Source organism: Galleria mellonella, unplaced genomic scaffold (genome assembly GCF_026898425.1).
Source record: "Galleria mellonella isolate WM207_F2 unplaced genomic scaffold, CSIRO_AGI_GalMel_v1 utg352, whole genome shotgun sequence".
Classification (NCBI taxonomy): domain Eukaryota; kingdom Metazoa; phylum Arthropoda; class Insecta; order Lepidoptera; family Pyralidae; genus Galleria; species Galleria mellonella.
This window is the reverse complement of record NW_026442084.1, coordinates 5,291,781-5,311,403: the sequence shown is the minus strand read 5'-3', so window position 1 is coordinate 5,311,403 and position 19,623 is coordinate 5,291,781. Positions and strand designations below refer to the sequence as shown.

Sequence of the window (19,623 nt, the reverse complement as noted above, 5' to 3'; positions counted from 1 at the left end):
AACAATTACGTGCCTTGTAAGAACTTAGATGAATTAATATACTTTTTAGTTCACTTTATTAAATTAAAATAGACTTGTTTACAATCATTTTTAAATCGTCATATCTTGTGTGAACACTGGTTAAGAGTAATCACCGATGGTACATAACAATATCGGCACGTGTTATAGGTCGATCGAGCGAAGTAAAACGAAAAATAATAGAAAAAGACAACGCCAACCTTGAGATTGCGCGCTGACACAAATCGCTTTCACATGGAAACGTTACTTGTAATATATTTAGTTGTATTGTATACCGACAGATATTTTATCATTTTTTTATTATTATTTATTTATATAAACTTTAATGCGCAGTAAAATCCTATGTACATTTGGTGGACTTAACACCGGACGGCGTTCTCTACCAGTCAACCTTTGGACAAACCGAGAAATAATAATCCACTGTTAACTGTCCACTGCTGGACATAGGACTTCCCCTTAAAAGGGATTGTGCCAGTAGTTGCCACGTTTGGCAGGCGATTTGGCGACCACTGTTAGGCTTCGATAATGTTTACAAGAAGGACGATGATGCCCATTCCTCGTCCTCCCTTAGTCTCCTCTTACGACACCCACGAAAAAGGAAGGAAATGCCCATTCTATACCGGGACCACACAGCTTACAGTATGCCTATTATTCTTTATATATACATATATACCGATTTTGATAAATATTCTATGGGATCAAATCTGTAAGTATATCCTTTCTAATAAAAAAAAAATCCATATCGGTTTACAACTGACGGAGAATTGAGAACCTTCTTATTTTTGAAGTCGGTTAAAAATACGGAAGAGTAGATAACAGACTATCGGTGGAGCAATTTCTCAAAAAAAAAACTGCATTCAGCGTACCGTAGCTTAATTCAACATCGATTAACAAAGTATCGAATGCATGTTTTTATACTAACTAGCTACGCTTAGCATTCCATTGTCATCCATTAAAAAAAACAACAATAATTAACGACAATGGTTTCCAAGGGGAACCGCGTGGAGGTTGACTTGATATTGTATATTGCTAGCAATGGGGTCGTTGTCTCCATTACTGACAATCCCTTCTTCTACAACTGAATAGTGGGGGATTCAAAGATTATTTCAACTTGGGAACGAATTGTGTTAAAATATCTACTTTACGTGAATCATAATACGATTCATTTTGTATAACCCGCCTTGTCCAATAGGCCTCTCGCGCTAAGATCAGGTATTATCTTATAAGTGAATTATACGAAACCAAACATGTTACAAATCATATAAATTAGATTTATTAACCCGTTAAATACTAACATTGTATTACAATATCACAATAATTTTCTGTTAATATAATTAATTATTTAATTATTTTTTTAACGTGGCAAACAAGCATACAGCCCGTCTGATGGTAAACGGTCACTGTAACCTATAGACGCCTGCAACACTAGTGGTGTCACGTGCGCGTTGCCGACCCTGAAGAAACATCAATATACGTTATAAAATTTTGTTGTTTGACATTTAATCAACGTGTCTCAATTTGCTTTGACTTTATTTACACAAATGAAATATATTATTCTCCTATAAATAGACAGAAATTATTTCTTATAACGTCAATAAATGTGTTTATTGTTTTTATATAAACTTCATAAAGGAGAACACTTGTTTTCCTGTATTGTTTTATTTTACTAAATGATTGACAATTATGTATCAGCCGTTAACTTTCCTCTTTTGAACATAAGCATAAGGGGGGTTTGGCAGTTTTTGCCAATCTTAGCAGGCGGATTGATAACCGCAATTTGAATTTTGGTAATATATTAAGAAAGACGCTGCTGTCCATTTCTCGCCCTTTCTTAATCGCTTCTGCCGTTTCTGAAATTAGCGCGCACAAACGTACAGACAAAGAGAATACGGATAAACAGACAAATTTTAAGAAATAATTGTTTTGGGTTCTATTTTTTCATAAAGCCCTTCTATAATAGTTTTTATATATATTTTTCATGAACAGACAGCGACCAATTACGATTTTATTACATGTATTGATTGATTGGTCATTGGATTGATAGTTTGAAGGGTGGGATATGGCGTGAATTTACTGGGCACAAAGGAATAACACTTGAGTCCTCAGGAATGGCAACGTATGGGGGGTATCATGGGCGAAATAGTATACTCTGTTATGTCCATGATACTGCTCATGTCTATAGGCGACGGTTACCACTTTCCATCAGGTGAACCGTCAGCTTATTTGCCTTTCTAAGTTATATAGAAAAAAAAGTTTAGTTTTTAATCAAATTAACTGGTTTTGTCAAAATTGAAGTCAGAAAATAAAAAGACAACTTCAATCGTAATTAAATTAATATTGTTTAGAAATCTTGCTATAATTATTTCGAAACTGGTTTAATCCAGTGGTAAACGTAGAGTGGTTGATGGTTCTTTTACTTTTCTTTTTTTTATACCACAGCGGTGGCAAACAAGCATACGGCCCACCTTATGGTAAGCCACAAGCAGGGTTACCATTCCATTATCAACCATAAAAAAACCTGATGGTAAGCGGTTACTGTACCCTATGAACGTCTGCAATACCAGAGGCATTACGCGTGCGTTGCCGACCCTGAAGAAACCTCTTTACCCCCCTTTTGAAGAACCCCATGCTGTAGTCTCTTGAGAAAACCTCGGCAGGGAGTTCATTCCATAACCTGAGTGTTCGTGGGAGAAAACATCTCTGAAACCGCGTTGTACGCGGAGCCAAGAGCATGAATAAATTAATATGGAACTAACATGGAGGTCAATCTTACATACTGCCAAAAATAATTATCAAAATAGGTTTAGAATTACCAAATATATAGCACAATTTTTTTTAATGGATGATAATGGAATGGTAACCCCAGCCGCGCTATCGGTCTAGTCTAACTGCAGCTCGTGGCAGGCGTGGCAACAACTGTCAAAAACTCCCCCTTATGAGGAAGACCTATGTTCAGCAGTGGACAGTTAACAGCTAACATGGTATGGTATATAAAAAAATAGTTAAGCAAACGAACTCACACATTATAAATTAGTAAATATAAATAAATAAATAATACTGGATATAAATACTCAGTGCTACCTAGTACCACCAAACTAAGCAGAGTTCGTGTCATGCCTGGTGTTAAATGCATCTATAGGTTACGGGTTGCCGTAACCTAAGGATGCCTGTAACTGGTAAATGGGTTTTTTTTTAATGGATGATGTCAGTCAGTCAGTGAGGTCAGTTAGCCCATCGTGACGAATTCAACAAGAATTGTTCACGATGGTTTCCAGGGGGAACCACGTGGAGATCGACCTAATAAGGCATATTGCTAGCAATGGGGCTGTCAAACTCCATTGCTAACAATCCCTTTCCCCCCAAAATTATAGCTCAATTATACTCGTACACCGGCAATCTATCTTACATACTTAGTTTAAAAAAATATTTCCAAAAAAAAAGTATTTGTTTTAGAAATAAATAGAAATAAGTATAATGACTGTGTGCAGTCATCCATACAAGTGTTAAATACTGTATTGTACTGGAAAAATACCTATTATTATTATTATTCCTATTTTCCAATTATTTCATTCGCGTTTATTCAAGTGGATTTAGACCAAGCGACGGTATGTCACTTATTCTACTAAATTAAATGGAAAATTACTTGTCGTTACTTTTGTTGCTCGATCACAAAATGAGATCTAGAACGTTATAGTCCCCAAGATACAGGTCTGGCCTAGTTTGGGGACTGATGGTAATGCAGATATTTCCTCGTTGTATATAAATTGTAAAAATTGTAAATTGTACCTTATGCAACTGTATCTTTCTTAAATAAAAAAAAAATATTAAAAATATTACGTAACGCGAGGGTTTTTTTTTAATTAGTGATTATGGAATGGTTACCGCGCCTGCGCTATCGGTATACACTGACGGAGCACTAGTGGGGGATGATAGATGATAATGAAGCAGGTCAGTTGACCCACCGTGACAAATTTAACTATAAATAAATCACGATGGTTTCCAGGAGGTCGACCTGATAGGATATATTGCCAGCAATAGAATTGTTAATCTCCATTACTAACAATCCCTTCTCCCCCCGCGCGAAGGGGTTTAAAATCGTTAAAAATAAAAATTTAAACCCACCTTATATTTCGTATAAAGATACGAATCGTACAATGTACGAGTATTTCATACATCCGGCCGAGTTTTATAGGCATTAATAGTTATATCGCCGGGTTGTACGAAATGTAGTAGCATGTAGTTATGTTCATTTAATTAAATATTTATAAATATGTTCATTTCAAGCTACTCACAACTGGTGGGAACCTTCTTCCATTTGTAATTAAGTTTTGGTGATTGAGAATTATCAATCATCAAATTTTTCGTGTTCTTCTAATTTTTTGACAATCAAGTCGAAAAATTTTGATCCAATTTTCACACATTTTTTTACAATTGATAAAGTTTGATGACGTAGGTTTCAATCTCGTATTAATTTTAAACGAATGTATGTTATTTTTATCTTTTTAGAGCGAAAACTATTTGTGAAATAGGTAACCATCATTGCTTCAGTACCATAGAGTGCATTTCTCTATGGATGTAATCCCTAAGTAACAATTACAATTACAAAAAAAAAACACAAATAGTTTCAAAACAACTGGCTGACCTTTTTTTTAAAATTTGGAGAAAAGAGGATTGGATTTAATATCTCTAACTTGTATTGTTCCAGATGATATTGGATGTTCCGGGAGCACATACAACATGGCATCCATAAATTCCTCCGGAGACCTGAAGAGTCCGGGAGACCCACCGGACAAGAGAATCACTGATGCTGATGCCGAAAAACAACCACTATCAGGGGTTCGTATTATTTTATTTATGACTAACTTCTTGCCCGCTACTTCGTACCCGTGAATTTCAGAATTAGAAAAACCAATGATTAAGAACTTTTCCAGATGGCGTATCAAGAGAAAACGTACATTAGATTTTAAGTAAGACCTTCAGGAAGTCGACTCAAAAAACTGTATCCAATTTGGTGCAGTAGTGTTTGCGTGATGCAGGAACAAACATACAGACAGAGAAACAGACAATATTTGAACCCTCTATACAATACAAACACGTCTTAACTATTAAATAAATGTGGCTTAACATTTTTTTTTTCTTTTTAAATTTTTAATTCGCGAAATTCCTGTATATGCATGGTTTACTATATAATCAAGAAAGTACATAGCGCGAATTCATTTAAAGCATATTTAGTAAATATTTTCAAAATCTGTCTACAAATGGAGTTATTAATTAACAGATTCAAAATACGCTCAAACCTTATATGTTTGTATTAAATTATAATTCTCTGTTCACGAAATTAAAGGGGAAACCCCGGAGGAAAGGGGAAGACCCATTAGCCCTGGGCAGTTCAAATACGCTATATTAAATACATATACATCATAGGTAGATTCTTAGTTCTACGTACGGCTTGTATTTCAGCTTTTATATTTAATAATGACGCCAAAACTATCATTACATAGTAGGTATAAAATGTATATATAAAATATATATATCTGTCTGTCCCTATGTATGCTTAGATCTTTAAAACTACGCAACCGGTTTCTATGTGATTTTTTTAATAGATAGACTATTACTGTCACGTGAAAACCCATTGCGTGATTCAAGAGGAAGCTTTATATGTATAATACATTCATAATATAGTAGAGAAACACTGATAATTTTAGAGGTTTCTTATGTGATGTGACGCCATGTGCACCCGTGCGAAGCCGGGGGCGGATCGCTAGTTTAATATAATAAACAAACAGCAAAACAACACATGAATATGGGATATGGCGTGAATTTACTGGGTACAGAGGAATAACACCTGAGTCCTCAGGAATGGCAACGCATGGGGGGTATCATGGGCGAAACAGTATACTCTGTTATGTCCATGGTACTGCTCATGTCTATAGGCGACGGTTACCACTTTCCATCAGGTGGGCCGTCAGCTTGTTTGACATTCTAAATTGTATAAAAAAAAAAAATATTCATACAGTCACATTTTTTTCGTCACAATCATGATAAAGTAATTCGCAGATTCCCATTATTATCTGATATCGCGTACTATCAGTTCCTTTATGTGTAAACCTCTAGATAGGTTTCTTCTTATAAGATACGATGTTATTGTTCACAACACAATTATTGTTCATAGTGACACTTGTCCATATAGCCTTTTGCTTTCTTTTAAATTCAAATATATAAAACCTGTCAAATTTTAAATAGATTTTAGACAGAAAATATGATATTGGTAAGCATATTTGTTCATATTTAATTTTTTTATATTCATTATGGAATTATCACTAACATATCAGTTCGCACCTGTACTGCTCAGTTTGCTCCCACTTATCAGACTATTTCTCTGCTCAATTCTCTGATTGCTCAGCGACCAGATATTGACGTATTTAATGACAAAATAGATATATTTTTAAAATGTTGTACATAATTTGTAAGTTTGTAAAATAAACCTATGGCTCACTACACGTTTTGGGAGACTGTAAGTGTGGTGAGTAATTTTCAAATAAATAAATAAATAAATATATTATATATATATCCTCTGCTGAACATAAGCCTCTTTGGACCCCCTTGGGGGTTTTGCCAATAGTTGTCACGCTTGGCAACCGTAGTCTGGCTTAAGAGATATTTTAAGAGTGAAGCTGTTGTCCATCCCTCGCCCTCCCTTAGTCGGTTCTTACAACACGCACGGGAATGTAAGAGGCAGCCTATTCTATGCCGGGACTACACGGCCAATATTATGGAATAGTTATAAGCAATTGCATTGCGTGAGATGTACAATGGATGTAACAGTGTATGTTTGTACGTTTATGTCTAAAGGCAACGGTCACTGTTTTCTCTGTCAGGTCAGAAGCTTGTTTACTTTTCTAAATACCGCAAAAAAATAATAAGGGAGGAAAGTTCCACCCTCGAAACTTATGATATATATATATGATAAATAGGATATATTCTATAACATATTTTCTATATACCACAAAAAAATATAGTAGGAGGGTTTCAACCCTAAAACTTTTAAGAATGTGTCGTATGATTTATATAGAAACAAAAAAAATTAAAAAGAAGAGTAACTAAACCCAATTTTTTCGCTAAAACTATGCCAAAACATTTTTACATTTATAATATTAGTAAGATTATTATATATTTATTATAGATTATTATATTATTATATATTTAGATAAAGAGTAGAATTACAGAAGAATTTAGTATGTTAGAAACAAAAAAATGCAAATCCTTTCATAATAATTGTTATACCCAGACGAAAGGGTGACTATTCGAAACGGAGAACTAAATTAGATAAGAGAAAGTAGAGAAGAAGAGTTGAGAGGTGATAGCGAAATGGAGATAGCGCTAGTTTTTATTTATGCTAAGTGATTATCGATAATTCCAATGCAATTTGGTAATATTTACAGTCGCCTTCAAAGAAGAGTTTCATTAATACTAAACTGATTTTAAAAATTTCTTGTTAATCCAAAGGATTACAAAATCGAGAATTAAATCGATTAATATAAACATAATAGTGGAAGCGTTGAAATGTAACAGGTTGTGACTAAAATAAATGTAGGTCTATAACTTAAGATAAAAGTTAATAATTTCATTGTAAAACAAAACAGAATTAATATAATGCAAAAGTATGATAAAATTTAATATAAGAGCAGATACAGAAATCAACGATTGTTTTAAACGTACCAACTCAATTTAAAACCATTTTAAATTACAACCAGCCTGTACTTTGTAGTTGTATGAAAATAAACCTATTTCTCACAATAAGTCTAAAAATAGTCATAGACAAATAAATTGACACATTACAGAAACGTAAAGATACATGAAAAAGGGTAGTATTTGCGACCATAATCCATAAGCGAATGACTGGGAATGACCATCAGTGTCACAGAATTTCAAAATTTTATTACAAGGACTTTACTGAAAATCGAAGAAATCAAATTAGTCGAAATTTTTAAAGTATTTCATCGTACTCTAGCAAAAAAAAAATTAACAGCAAATACATAGAAGTATACGAGTACATAGAAGCGGAATAACTATAGAATGTGTTATTTAAAATGTTTTTGTGAGTTGTGTGAAAAATAACTTATTGTCACTAACAATCGAATTATTTCTAAATGACATAAATGTGAGAACAAAATACTTTGTTGTCAATATTTTTTTTTTACATTGACTGATTCTTACAAGCGCGCAATTAATTTTTATTATTGACCTATGGTAATAAGCAAATTGTAACTGTAAACTAGATTATGTATGTCCAGTGGGGAAGAAAGGTTCTTGATTGGTAACCCCGTACGGGCAAATACAGTGTAGATAGAACGACACCCCCCCCCCCCACCTACCGTGTGTACTGTACGGAGTAACGACCTAAAATGTATGGTGTCAGTGGATGCAGGTGGTTCGTGACCATTTTTATGTCAGTCTATGGGCGAAACAGTGGACAGTTAAAGATTAAAATGTGGCTGATATCATCATCATCGTGCTAAAAGTGATATGCAAAATTTATGACAATTGTTCGAGGCATTGAGTCTTCAAGAGCAAATCTTATTTATATAATAAAATTGTAACTAGGCTATATCTGTACATGGAAGATATTTATTTAAGAAAAATTAATATGGGAGGTTTTATTAAACTAGTGGACGTCAAAACAATATTTTTTAGAAATTTTCTCTATATCTTTGTCTACATACTTGTTCCGGCATCACGCAAAGACTATTGTATCAAATTAGATGCAGCTTATACAATTGTATTCCTTAAGGTCTAAATCAAAAGCTAGTATATTTTTTATCTTAATACGCTATCTATTTATCATATTTCATGGGTTTTTCTACTTCTTAAATCCATTCGCACGAAGTATCGTCCTCTCTATCGTTAAAAAGGCCATCCTAGTACCCCAAAGTCTAAAAAATAAATTAAATTAAATAAGCATCATGCATTTTCGTTTTGACGATTACGAGCGAAGGCGCAACGATAAGCATGTCGTTTAGCGAAAAGATCTCCAATTCAATTCCCGATTCAGTCAATTTAGAAAACGAGTTTTATAATTGACTGTCTCTGTTGGGTCTGAGTATTTTAAGGTATATGTATTTATTGTATCTCATAACACAGGATATCTTAACATAAAAATCAAGAAATTGGTGTAATTGTACAGTATTTATTGTTTTATTATGTATAGGTCTAAGGTCTGAACTAGTTACAGAACTATACAATGATTCGTAAGATCCGAAGCTAATTTTATTGAAATTTAAATCAATATTATTCCTTATTAGTAGTATTGATTAGTGTTAATAGTAATTCGTATTCTAAATATTAATAGTTGTAGCACTTCAGTTACCCGCTAACGGCATGCTTTCCAACTGTATTGGGTTGACTGGAAGAGATCTCTGTCAGAGATATGACCACACTTGCTCACAACATTTATAAATATGTGCATTAACAATATAATTTACAAGTGCAATAAAGAATATATATGTATATATTAAAAAAAATCTCTTATTTCAGAAGAAGGAAGAAAGATGGTGGAACACACTGATGCAGGTAGCGGTGCCGTTCTTCATAGCTGGCTGCGGAACTATCGGCGCTGGTCTCGTCCTTGGTACTGTCAAGGTCAGTATCTAGAACATTATTACTTCCTAAATACAATTGAGTTACGACTATTTCCCCCATTATGGTAGGCAGAAATAACGATAATTTTAATACCAATAGACCTATTTTTTTTGTGGGTTAAAATGGTATGGTAACCCCGCCTGCGCTAACGGGATACGCTGGCGGAGCACCAGTGAAGGGTGATAGATGAGAATGAAAACAGGCCAGTTAGCCCATCATGATGAATTCATCAGGAATTAACCATGATAGTTTCCAGAGAGAATCGCGAGGAGGTCGACCTGGTTGGGTATATTGCTAGCAATGGGATTCTCAGTCTCCATTACTAACAATCCCTTCCCCCCCCCCATAAGACCTATTTCACTTCCTCCATCTTCTACCCAAAGGTTGTCTGGAAGAGATTGCTTAGCAATAAGACCGCCTTTTGTACTACACTATACGTATTGAAAATTGTTTTAACAAATCATGTTATGTTGGTGCAATAAAGTGTTAAATAAATAAATAAATAAAATCAATCTATTCGTAATTGTTTGCAAGTTTTCAGTCATATATTTGGTCCGTCTGAGGTTGCCTATTCCATTTCCACTCATTCCCTCGTAATATGTCCGATACGAGTTTAATTCCCATTACTAGCAATATATTAGATCTACCTCAACGTAATCTCCCCTAGAAGCTATCGTAGTTAATTCCTAACGAATTTGCCACGATGAGCCAACTGGTTTCATGGTTTCAGCCTTCACTGGTGTCCTGCTATTGTTTATTTTTAGCATAGCCGGGTACCTAGCCGTGTAAGTCTCGGCACAGAATAGGCCACCCCTTCCTTTCCCGTGGGTGTCGTAAGAGGCGACTAAGGGATGTTTAGACAGAGAGATGGACAGCAGTGTCCCTCTTAAAACATAACCAAAAATCAAATTGCAGTTGCCAACCCGCTTGCCAAGCCCGGCAACTACTGACAAAATTCCCCTCATGGAGGACGTTATGTTCAGCTGTAGACATTATGATGTTGATAGGCAGGTGCATCGTTCCGTCTTTATCTAATGATATATCCCTCTTCTTTCATCCGTTCTCTCTGATAAACATATTGAATTGAAATGTTGGGGCGTGGACGACATTTCCTTTTCAATAATTTTATCTACTGCATCAATTTTCAGTCCAATCTAATCACGTTATTTCTCAATCTGTCTTTTTAATATAACACAACATACACTTCGCAGAACTCTCATTTCTATAGCATTACAATATTGTTACGGAATTTAGCCTATGGGGGAAGGCCTATGTTCAACAGTGGGCAGATAATGGCTGAGATGATGATGATGATATGTGGTTAATTTAGCGGTTTACCCATCTATGTTCGCAGGTTCGATCCCATACAATACAAACATTAATACTCGTGAATAATGTCTGTACTGTCTAGGGTCTTGTCTTCCTTGTATAATACAAGTATGTATGTATTTGAAACGATGGGCTATCCAATAGGTCGTCCTGCACGTGATCTGCTTTGGAAACCATCGCGGTTAATGCCTAATAAATTTGACACGATGGACTAACTGACCAGACTTCATTCTCATTTATTATCTTTCAGATACGCAATCGGGATCGGGTTACCATTCCATACATACATACATATCACTTACATGTGTTTTCCAGATGAATGTTTTTTTAGATAAAAACAATGGAACGCCAAATGCTTCGATTCAAACAAACCTCTTTCGCCTCTTCTACATTCATCAATATTTTCATACACGCTCACCGGCTACGGGTAATTTTAATTTGGCTCTTCTTCAGCACATCACCTATTTGGTCGACATATGTCCATAAGGGCTGCCCATACCAACATCTCCATTCATTGTTACTCGATAAATCTTTTCGTAATTCTTCTTTCATCCATCCTCTCCAAATGGCCAGACCAACGCAACATTCACTTTTCGATTTTTGTCACTACATCGTGTTTCAGTCCACACTTCACTCTAATCACACTGTTTCTCACTCTATCCTTTAACGTAATACCACACATATTTAGACATATTTTAATGTGTACAAAAGTATAAATAAGTAAATAAAAATACTTCTCAGAGCTCTTATCCTTACAGAATTTTTTCATACTTCTTCTGCCAACGAATCGCTTCCATACTCGAGCGTTGGTGTTATTACTCCCTAAATTATGGAAAAGCGAGCTTTGCACGATACATTTTTGCTTGCCACAATTGACAGCAGTGCATTACATACTATTCCATTTTCTTCTTTAAAAATATAACTTGATTCTTCCTTCTGTTTATTTGTATATATACATTTATTATTTACACATTATTGATACGATAAAAATATATAAGCACTTAAGTATATGTTGATAAAACCATGTGTACATACAGACAACCTGTGCCTACATAAAAGGCGTCGCTGTGTTATCATCAAAATTGTCTTATCAATGGTCAAGTATTTCTTACCATGACTAAAATCACAAATGATCTAGACTACGGTTAATTTATTCTATTCATTCGTCTAACTTTAATTTGTCTTTAATTAACTATTATCAGATTTGACCTTGGTGGTCTTATGGTTTAACACACCGCCTTATCTGTGGTCGCGGGTTCAATTCCCGGACAATACATTTTTATTCATGAATATATAACACTGATTGTATTAGTTTGGATGTTACATATGTATTTTAAAAAAGTTTTTATATAATTACTATAAATTGTCTAGTATTTTTTTTTTATATTACAATGGTGACAAACAAGCATATGGTTTGTGTATGGTATCTTTAGGTTACGGTAACCCGTAACCTATGGACGCATTTAACACCAGGCTTGACACGAACACTGCTTAGTTTGGTACTAGATAGCACTGAGTATTTATATTCAGTATTATTTATTTATTTATATTTACTAAATTATAATGTGTGAGTTCGTTTGCTTGGCTATTTTTTATATACCATTTTTTTTTATACAACTTAGAATGGCAAACAAGCTGACGGCTCACCTGATGGAAAGTGGTAACCGTCGCCTATAGACATGAGCAGTACCATGGACATAACAGAGTATACTGTTTCGCCCATGATACCCTCATGCGTTGCCATTCCTGAGGACTTAGGTGTTATTCCTCTGTACCCAGTAAATTCACGCCATATTCCACCCTACAAACCGAAACACAGCCATGCAAACACAACTGCTTTACGGTTGAAACACGAATGGGACAGAGCTATACCATGTTAGCTGTTAACTGTCCACTGCTGAACATAGGTCTCCCTCATAAGGGGGAGTTTTTGCCAGTTGTTGCCATGCCTGGATGGCAGGATGGTAACTGCAGTTAGACTAGATATTTTAAGAGGAACGTTGGCGCCTACCTCTAGACAATTAAATTCTTTTAATGGCCTCTTAACACACCCACGGGAAAGAAAGGCATATGCCTGAACCACACGGCAACTTTTTTTTATATACTTGGTAGATTTTTCTTATGTTATTATTTATTATTATATATATTATTTATTACTCTTTATTAATATTGTTGTTATTTTTTTTTTCAGGATTGGGATGTCTTCGTGAACGTATCCGCTATTTTCGTATTAGTGCCATCTCTTTCGGGACTTAAAGGTAAGAAAGAATATTTATATAAATCATAACCTTACTATTATAATGAAATTGTAACTATACGATGTCTCTAATCATTGTCATTAAAGTCATTGTCATTAAAGATTCCGGTATTATACAAACTACTGCACTAAATAGTATGCTCATTTCATAGACGCACTTAGGCCTAACTTAAATTCTGATATATGTTTAATTTTGATAAACCATCTAGAATCATCTTCAAAATCCACGTGTATGATGTTGTAAACAAGAACTAATATTTTATAATATTCTAATTCATCCATACATGCTTAAACCTAAATTTTTTTTAGTCAACTTAGATTGGTAAACAAGCTGACGGCCCACCTGATGGAAAGTGGTAACCGTCGCCTATAGACATGAGCAGTACCATGGACATAACAGAGTATACTGTATCGCCCATGATACCCCCCATGCATTGCCATTTCTGAGGTCTCAGATGTTATTCCTCTGTACCCTTCAAACCTTCAAAACTTGCAAACACACCTGCTTCACGGTAGAAACACGAATAGGACAGAAGTACCCAAGCAATCGACTTTTGTACAAAATCTCCCTCTGGTAAGCTCCCTGCTGAGGTTTTTCCTAGGGACTACAGTACGGGGGTTTACAAAAAGAGTACATTAAGGTGTCTTCAGGGTCGGCAACGCGCACGTGACACCCCTAGTGTTACAGGCGTTCATAGGCTACAGTAACCGTTTACAATCGAACAAGCTGTACCAATGCTTGTTTGTCGACTTCGTGATATAAAAAAAAAAATCTAAATATAGATATAGATCCTAGTAATATTATGATGTCTTGTAAAGATATTAGTTATCAGTATGACTCAACCCTCTGACCGGGCATCCCGCGATTTCCACGTGCTCGCAATTTTTTATGTTTATTGACGTTGTTATACCGCGATTTTTGTTTTGATAGATTGATATAGTTTCTCAGTATCTCGCTAGATTGGTAAAGTACTCGTAATGTTATTTGTTGTCAAAGCGATGTGCGAAAATGAAGCGGAAAAAATACGCGGTCGAAGGATTATATGGTTGAACCGTTTACAAGGAAGTTTGGTACATAGATTGATTAGTCCAGACGTTAATTCTGAAGTACGTTTCCCTATCTCATAAACAGTAATATCGTTTTAATATTTTATTACAACGTTTCTTTTTTATTTTAGTAGTCAGTTTATATATAAAATAGTTTATATCAAATTTATGATACATTTAAATGTAAAACATTATAGATGATAGTTAAAATATAAGTTACGAGGATATAATTAAATTTATATATTAAGTATACCTACGTTTGAAATTTAATAATCCTCGGATCCATTTATTATTCCTATAACACAAAATATATTGTACAATATAACTACATAAAATGTTGTACCTACATAAAATGTTGTACCTACATAAAATGTTGTACCTACATAATATGTTGTACCTACATAAAATGTTGTACCTACATAAAATGACAATAACTTTTTGTAATTGTAAGTACACTGTTTATCCTAACTTACAAAACCTAGAGGGAAAGGAATTGTTAGTAATGACAGTCTAGCAATATACCCTATCAGGTCGACCTCCATGCGGTTCCTCCTGAACACCGTCGTGGTTAATTCTTGTTTAATTTGTCACGATGGGCTAACTGACCTGCTTCATCCTCACCTATCATCCTTCACTGGTGCCCCGCCGGTGTATACCGATAGCGCAAGCGGGGTTACCCCACGGGGTTATCACACATTAAAAGAGAAACCCATAAAACCGCAATATACAGCTTGTATAGTGATTAGTAAATAAGTAAAGTATACAAAATCAAATGACTGTCAATACGGAAAACAGCTAATGTCATAATAAACAACAAACTGTATGTCTCGTACTTGCTACAACGTAATCTTACAGCGTATGAGTTGTGGACGATAAAAATCTGTCATTTCCTGCGACCCGAGTCAATTGTGTACAATTACGGGGCTCCGACACGTGTGTAGTGATTATGTACCGTGATATGCTAATGCCTTGCAATTAGTACGTCGAACGTTTTCACTGTGTGTCCGTCTGTGTCCGGACATCTCAAGACATTGTTGCTAGACGTGATTCTTTATTTTCCCCGTACAAAAAGTTTTCTCCAAAATCATATGATTTCTTTTACTTTTATACAAAGACTTTCCGTCCGTTTCTTTCACTACCAACTACTAAACAGACACTATTACGTACACCACAGATATATAAGAATGGCAACCCTTCTTGCACTAATGGTATACGCTGGCGGGGCACCAGTGAGGGATGATAAGTGAGAATGATAAGACAGGTCAGTTAGCCGATCGTGATAAATACATCTGAATACAGCACGGTGGTTTCCAGGGAGGATCATTTGGAGGTCGGCCTGACAGGGTATATTGCTAGCAAATATAGCTAGCCTCCATCCCACAAATCGTATATTTAGAATACATCCATTTTTCTCCACACGAATTTCGTTTTTCATCAACTACTTATACCGTTTCTCCAAAATCTCTCAACAAGACATATTTTTACCCACCAATTTTCAATTACTTCGTGTGGTCCCGGCATAGAATAGGCCACCCCTTCCTTTCCTGTAGGTGTCGTAAGAGACGACTAAAGGAGCTTAATTGTAGAAAGATGGGCAGCAGCGTCCCTCTTAAAACATCTGCGGTTGCCAACCCGCCTGCCAAGCGTGGCAACTACTGGCAAAACTCCCTTTATGGGGAAGGCTTATGTCCAGCAGTGGACAATTAACGGCTGATATGAATGTTTTATTAATTGGACAGTAAGCTACCACTTGGAATTGCATAAATCTCTAATTAATATATTTATGAAATCATTTGTCTTGATTGACTATCAACACACAGCTACAACACACACACACACACACACAATACACAAGTTTTTTTTTTATTTTAACTCAAAACGGGAAACAAGACTACTTACTACGCGTGCGAAACCGCGGGTAATAGTTAATTGAAGTCTCTGTCTACGCAGAAAATTACAACAATAACATCATTTTTCCCGCAATCGGGCATCGAACTAGCTCGCTGTTAATGCGTTATTGAAATACAAATGTGCATTTTTCAGAAACAATTATCCATTGTACAAGGCGGCATGCTATCTTGAGATAAAACGCCGCTAATACGAGTATTAAATTTTGTGTCAATCTCGGATTACAACTATAAACACGACCTGATTACGAAGGGGGTTTACCTATATTCTTTTATGGTTGTGGTAGAATTGAAACAATGGGTATTTGTGTTGACTTGTCATGAAGTAATTTTCATTGATATCTACTCGTAACTACTCATAGTACAATAATGTAACTTTAAAGCGTTGTTTCTCAAAGTTGGCGCTGATAAAGAACAAAATAAAATACGATTGAAATGGCTGCTTTTTTGATAAATATGTTAAACTACTTTTTACTTAGAATTTCGTCCGCGTGACCAGGACATGTGGATTAAGTGGGTTAAATAGTAGCTTATATCCTTGTTCATCCCATATATTGCATGTATATTGCCAAGATCTCAATATACATGCAATATATGTATAATATTTCATCCCACATAGTGACCACTATGAAATAACACACAAACAAACTCACATTCACATTTGTAATATTAAAACCTGAAAAATTATAAATAACCTAAACCAATAGCCGTGTAAGTCCCGGCATAGGATAGGCCACAACTTCCTTTCCCGTATGTGTCTTAAGAGGCGATTGAGGGAGTTTATAGTACAGGGATAAGCAGCAGCGTCCCTCTTAAATGAAATATTTGTATTGATTATTAAGTTTTTTTTTTATTATACGACAGTTACGGGATAAAGAAGGTGTCCTATTCTATGTAGGGACCACACAATCAGACGGTCTTATAACGTTGTTATTGTTTAAATGTTCATCTCAATTTCTCCATTACTGTATCATTTTGTAATATAAACAACGTAATACGAGAATTGTTAATATAATCTTTGTTTACGAATTATTTTAATTGCATCATTATAATTAAAATAAGCATCAAACGAGTCGTAGCGTTATATTTGTTTGCCTATTGCGCGTTCTTTCTGTTTCAGCTTAGAGTTATGTTTCAGATTATGTTTATTATCTAAGTTTTTGTTTTTATCACATAACACCTAACAATATAATAATAATATAGTTTATAATTATAGGTAGTCTACTACTTGAGATAAAAAACTAAAAAAAAACATGATACATATTCTGTTTTATCATTAACTAATATTAACTAATATTATAAATGTGATATTATGTGTTTGTTACCTTATGATGTCATAATGCCTTAACCAGTTGTCGTGAAATTTGATAAACATACAGTGTTTTGGATGAAGAAGGGCATAAGCTAACAATTTTTTCAAGGGGGGAAAGGAATTGTTAGTAACTAGTAGTTAACTGGCCTGTTTTCATCCACATCGATCATCCTTCACTGGTGCCCTGCCAGCGTATCCCGTTAGCGCAGGCGGGGTTACCATTTCATTTTTAGCCAATAAAAAAAAATATATATATATATATATATCCTGTTATGTCGATCTCCATGCGGTGCTCCTTGGAAAGTATCATGTTTAATTTCAGGTGAAATCGTCACTTTAGGCTAATTGAGTTGTCTATATCCTCACCTATCAATTCTTACTGGTGGCCCGCCAGCATATTCCCATACAATAGGCGTGGTTACCATTTCATTGTTACCCATTAAAAAAAATAAAGTTTTGTATATTTTACATATAATGAAATTAATTTGCTTATTTACAGGTAACTTGGACATGTGTTTGGCATCTCGTCTGTCCACACAGGCGAATCTTGGCAACATGGATTCCACAAAAGAAGTTATCTCCATGGTGGTTGGGAATATATCTTTAGTACAGGTCAGTAACTTTATATGAACTTACATAGGTATAAAAAAAAAATAAACGAATTTGAGATTGACAGACAGGCATTTATGCTACAAATAATTGCATAAAGTAAAAGTCTAATGATGAAGTCGATATCCGGCTCGAAGGACCATTTCTGCAAGACAGTGTTGAAAATGTAGGACCGACAATTCCTATGGAAAAGATTTTAGGCTTTAGAGAGAACGTTCATTTTTTTTTATAAATAGAAACAGAATTCCGCATCTGCTTATACTAACGGTATATATTGGCAAGGATGAATGATAAAATTATCATCAGGTGCTAGGATGAAAAATATTAGTTTAGGGGAATCTCACTTCAAGTTTCTTCATTCCTCTCTTACTTCACAAAATAAATTACAAAATAACAAAAAATACATATGAAATAAAATTAATTATCAAAAATGCCACTAATTATTCTCAAGGAGTTCAAATAAAAAAATAATACTTCAGGTGTTTCTTTTTAAATAAACAAATTATGCAATTATGTTTAAACAAATTCTAGTTTCTTACATGCTTACACTTACCGTTATCAGTACTGACTTATCATATTGACTGTCTAAAGAAACATGAGGCATTATAAAAATTAACTAAACTATCTCTTCTTACATTGACATGATGTAAATAGACGGAGACTTTGATTTGTTTTTATTAATTTTTATTGTTGCAGGTACAAGCGATAGTAGCTGCAACCGTGGTCTCCATATTCGCAATAGTGATAAACACCATAGCCGATGGCACTGTGAATGGAAACTACATCTTGCTTATATTAGCATCAGCCGTCTTCACTGCCACTACCACCTGTTTCGTGTTAGGTAAACACCTTTACTAATAATATAAATGTGAAAGTGAGTTCGTTTATTTATTATCTCTGGCCTATGGCGCCCTGCTCAGCTTATCCCCCTATAGCATTTGGGAGGGAAATTAATTAATTGGAGAGTAATATATTCCGATAAAGCAGGCAAAGTCGCAGGTAAAAACTTAGTAAATTTGTATGTGTATATGTATGTGTCTTCTTTTTTTTGATTTAAGCCTTTCCACTTGTCGGTGCAACTAATTCATGCATCTTCCTCCAGCCAGCTCTATCCCAGGCCATATCCTTGACCTCCCTATACGACATGACGCCTAGTGTTTATGTATATGTATATACAAAACTAAATATAATATAATTGATTATATATAAAATTAAGTTTCTCTAGTTTCTTTTTGTTTGTAAATTGTCATAGTATTGTACACCGCTTTACCCTCTGACATTGACTCTCTTTCCACTTTGGGTTTGCTGGATGAAAACCCTTGTAGAGTTAAGTTCACCTTTGTACATTTACTTACCTCTGTCATATTTTTTATATATTAATATATTAATATGTACAATAAAGTATAAATAAATAAATAAGAAAGGGTATTACATTAGCGAGATTTTCTGTTGTATAGTGGCTTAAAATAGTAAATAAATTGTAAGAAATGTGAGTGGTAAAAGTC

The 19,623-nt window shown here is 34.7% G+C and overlaps 1 protein-coding gene across 7 annotated transcripts in view; it reads left to right on the top strand.

Annotated features, from left to right (window-relative positions):
• The window catches only part of LOC113519444 (solute carrier family 41 member 1), a 93,825-nt gene that overhangs the window by 64,852 nt on the left and 9,350 nt on the right, over nt 1-19,623 (top strand). For 5 of the 7 annotated variants that reach the window (XM_052897172.1, XM_052897171.1, XM_026904559.3 and 2 more), the window contains 5 exons: nt 4,724-4,854; nt 9,553-9,657; nt 13,178-13,244; nt 18,009-18,121; nt 18,815-18,959. In XM_052897172.1, coding sequence (XP_052753132.1) covers nt 4,724-4,854; nt 9,553-9,657; nt 13,178-13,244; nt 18,009-18,121; nt 18,815-18,959 — 561 coding nt within the window. Of the gene's footprint in view, nt 1-4,723; nt 4,855-6,171; nt 6,287-9,552; nt 9,658-13,177; nt 13,245-18,008; nt 18,122-18,814; nt 18,960-19,623 lie in introns of those variants that run through there. The other 2 variants (XM_052897173.1, XM_052897176.1) reach the window with 2 other exon arrangements.